Here is a 2,397-nt window from a genome sequence, read left to right as displayed (position 1 = left end):
TGCAGGCTGTGAATGTGGGTGTGCAGGCAGGGGTGCCCAGCGCTGTCCTTGGGAGCAGGGTGCCTGCAGCCCAGGGGCTGTGTGCAGGGGCAGGGACTCTGCTGCCTGCCAGGGTCAGCACTCAGCCTGCCAGGGAGGTCCCCACGGCGCTGGGGGAGAGGCGCTGGGGGTAAGGAAGAAAGTCTGGCAGGGCAGTAGAAGTGTTCTTGTGCACTGGAGAGGGTGCTGTGTGGGTTAGGGCTGCTCAGAGCTCCACATCACTCTGAGCACGCTTGCAGAGGGTCCTTCGGAAAGACACTGAGGCAGCGATTGCCTGATAGGGAAGGATCCTGAGCTCTGATGTTTTCCTTCTCTGCTTTGGAGAAGGCACCGAGAGTCTTGTGTGAGCTTCTCCTGAGACCCTGCACAGGCAGAGATGCTCCTGGGCAGAGCCCTGCTGCCGGGAGGGGTGTGCAGGGCAGAGCTGAGCACACAGCCCATGGGATGGGCTCTGGGAGCACTGAGAGGGAGCAGAGCTGGGCCCAGAGCAGCAGCTCCTGGCAGGGACAGCTCCAGGCGGCAGAGACACGGGCAGGGAGTGGGGGGAAAGTGCAGCCCAGGCCTGGGGAGGGTGCGTTCAGGCAGCTCTCTTGGTGTCTGGCACTGGAGGTGGCTGCTGGCCATGCTCTGCTGGGCAAGGAGCTGACTGTCCCTCTAGAAAGTGCAAGGCAGCTGAGAACCAGACTGATGGACTCTGCAGCAACCTTGAGTAGGAACAAACCCACAGACAGTTGAGCCCTTTTGTCTGTCCCATGCTAAGACTCTTTAAAGTCGCCTTCAAAAATTTATTTAGCAAATTTATCCCTAAAAGAGTCACTCTTCAGCTGTGACACTGGGAAAGCAAACAAACCAAACAACCTCAGAGACAATCATGACCAAGTCACGCTCAGCCTCTCCTATGAAGACCGAAAGTGTTCACAGTTGTGAGTGTGTAAATTGAACTTCTGTATCTGACATCCCTCCTGTCCTAACCTGTCACTGCCTTTTTCTCCTGTGACAGTGCCCCATGCCCAGAGGCAGCAGATGTCCAACGGCAGCTCCATCACCCACTTCCTCCTCCTGCCATTCGCAGCCAGGCGGGAGCTGCAGCTCTGGCACTTCTGGCTCTTCCTGGGAATCTCCCTGGCTGCGCTCCTGGGCAACGGCCTCATCATCACCAGCACAGCCTGCGACCAGCACCTCCACACCCCCATGTACTTCTTCCTCCTCAACCTCTCTCTGCTGGACCTGGGCTGCATCTCCACCACTGTCTCCAAATCCATGGCCAATTCCCTGTGGGACACCAGGGCCATCTCCTACACAGGTTGTGCTGCACAGCTCTTTTTCTTTCTCTTTTTCATTTCGGCAGAGTATTTTCTCCTCACTGTCATGTCCTACAACCGCTACGTGGCCATCTGCAAGCCCCTGCACTACGGGAGCCTCCTGGGCAGCAGAGCTTGTGTCCACATGGCAGCAGCTGCCTGGGGCGCTGGGTTTCTGTATGCTCTGCTGCACGCAGCCAATACATTTTCACTGCCCCTCTGCCGAGGCAATGCTGTGGAGCAGTTCTTCTGTGAAATTCCCCAGATCCTCAAGCTCTCCTGCTCACATTCCTACCTCAGGGCAGTTGGGCTTCTTGTGCTAAGTTGCTTTCTAGTACTTGGCTGTTTTGTTTTCATTGTGGGGTCCTATGTGCAGATCTTCAGGGCCGTGCTGAGGATCCCCTCTGAGCAGGGACGCCACAAAGCCTTTTCCACGTGCCTCCCTCACCTGGCTGTGGTCTCCCTCTTTGTCAGCATTGGTACCTTTGCCTAATGGAAGCCCCCCTCTATCTCCTCCCCATCCCTGGATCTGGTGGTGTCAGTGCTGTACTCAGTGGTGCCTCCAGCAGTGAACCCCCTCATCTACAGCCTGAGGAACCAGGAGCTCAAGGATGCTGTGAGGAAGCTGCTTACTGGATGTGTTTCAGCAGCCATACACTGCCTGCTGTCCTCTAAAAAGGGCTGCCAGTGCAGGTCATGACAGGCCAAATCTGTCTTTGCTGCTTTACATTTGTTTTCCTGTTTCAATTTGTGATGATTTTCTCTTCATAGAAATGTCAGTTTTCATCTTCTCGTTCTTAAGTAGCCACCGTCTGATGTGACCCACAGACCTCGTGTCAGTGAAGGACTCTCACTGTATTTAAGGGAAATAAATGGTCCTGCAGCAACTTCTTCTGTGTGCTGTGTCCTCCCATGGCAGGAATGAAGGGGAATGAAATCAGCTTTCTGGCTGCTCCAGCTCTGGGATGGCTGCTCTGTGCCTGGAGCAGGAAGAGCTCTTGAGGAGCCCAAGGGCCGGGGCCGTTGTGCTGGTGTGGGGAGATGGGATGGCATGGGG

The 2,397-nt window shown here is 55.8% G+C and overlaps 1 protein-coding gene across 1 annotated transcript; it reads left to right on the top strand.

Annotated features, from left to right (window-relative positions):
- Positions 1-1,062: 1,062 nt before the first annotated feature.
- Positions 1,063-1,833, top strand: LOC308223530 (olfactory receptor 14I1-like; the record flags this gene model as incomplete). Its single annotated transcript, XM_080622652.1, has 1 exon — positions 1,063-1,833. One exon carries the CDS (start codon positions 1,063-1,065, stop codon positions 1,831-1,833), a length of 771 nt encoding a protein of 256 aa, XP_080478778.1.
- Between the last annotated feature and the right edge of the window lie 564 nt (positions 1,834-2,397).

Source organism: Psittacula echo (genome assembly GCF_963264785.1).
Source record: "Psittacula echo genome assembly, chromosome: 7".
Classification (NCBI taxonomy): domain Eukaryota; kingdom Metazoa; phylum Chordata; class Aves; order Psittaciformes; family Psittacidae; genus Psittacula; species Psittacula echo.
The sequence above is the reverse complement of the archived record's forward strand: the minus strand, read 5'-3'. Positions and strand labels throughout refer to the sequence as shown.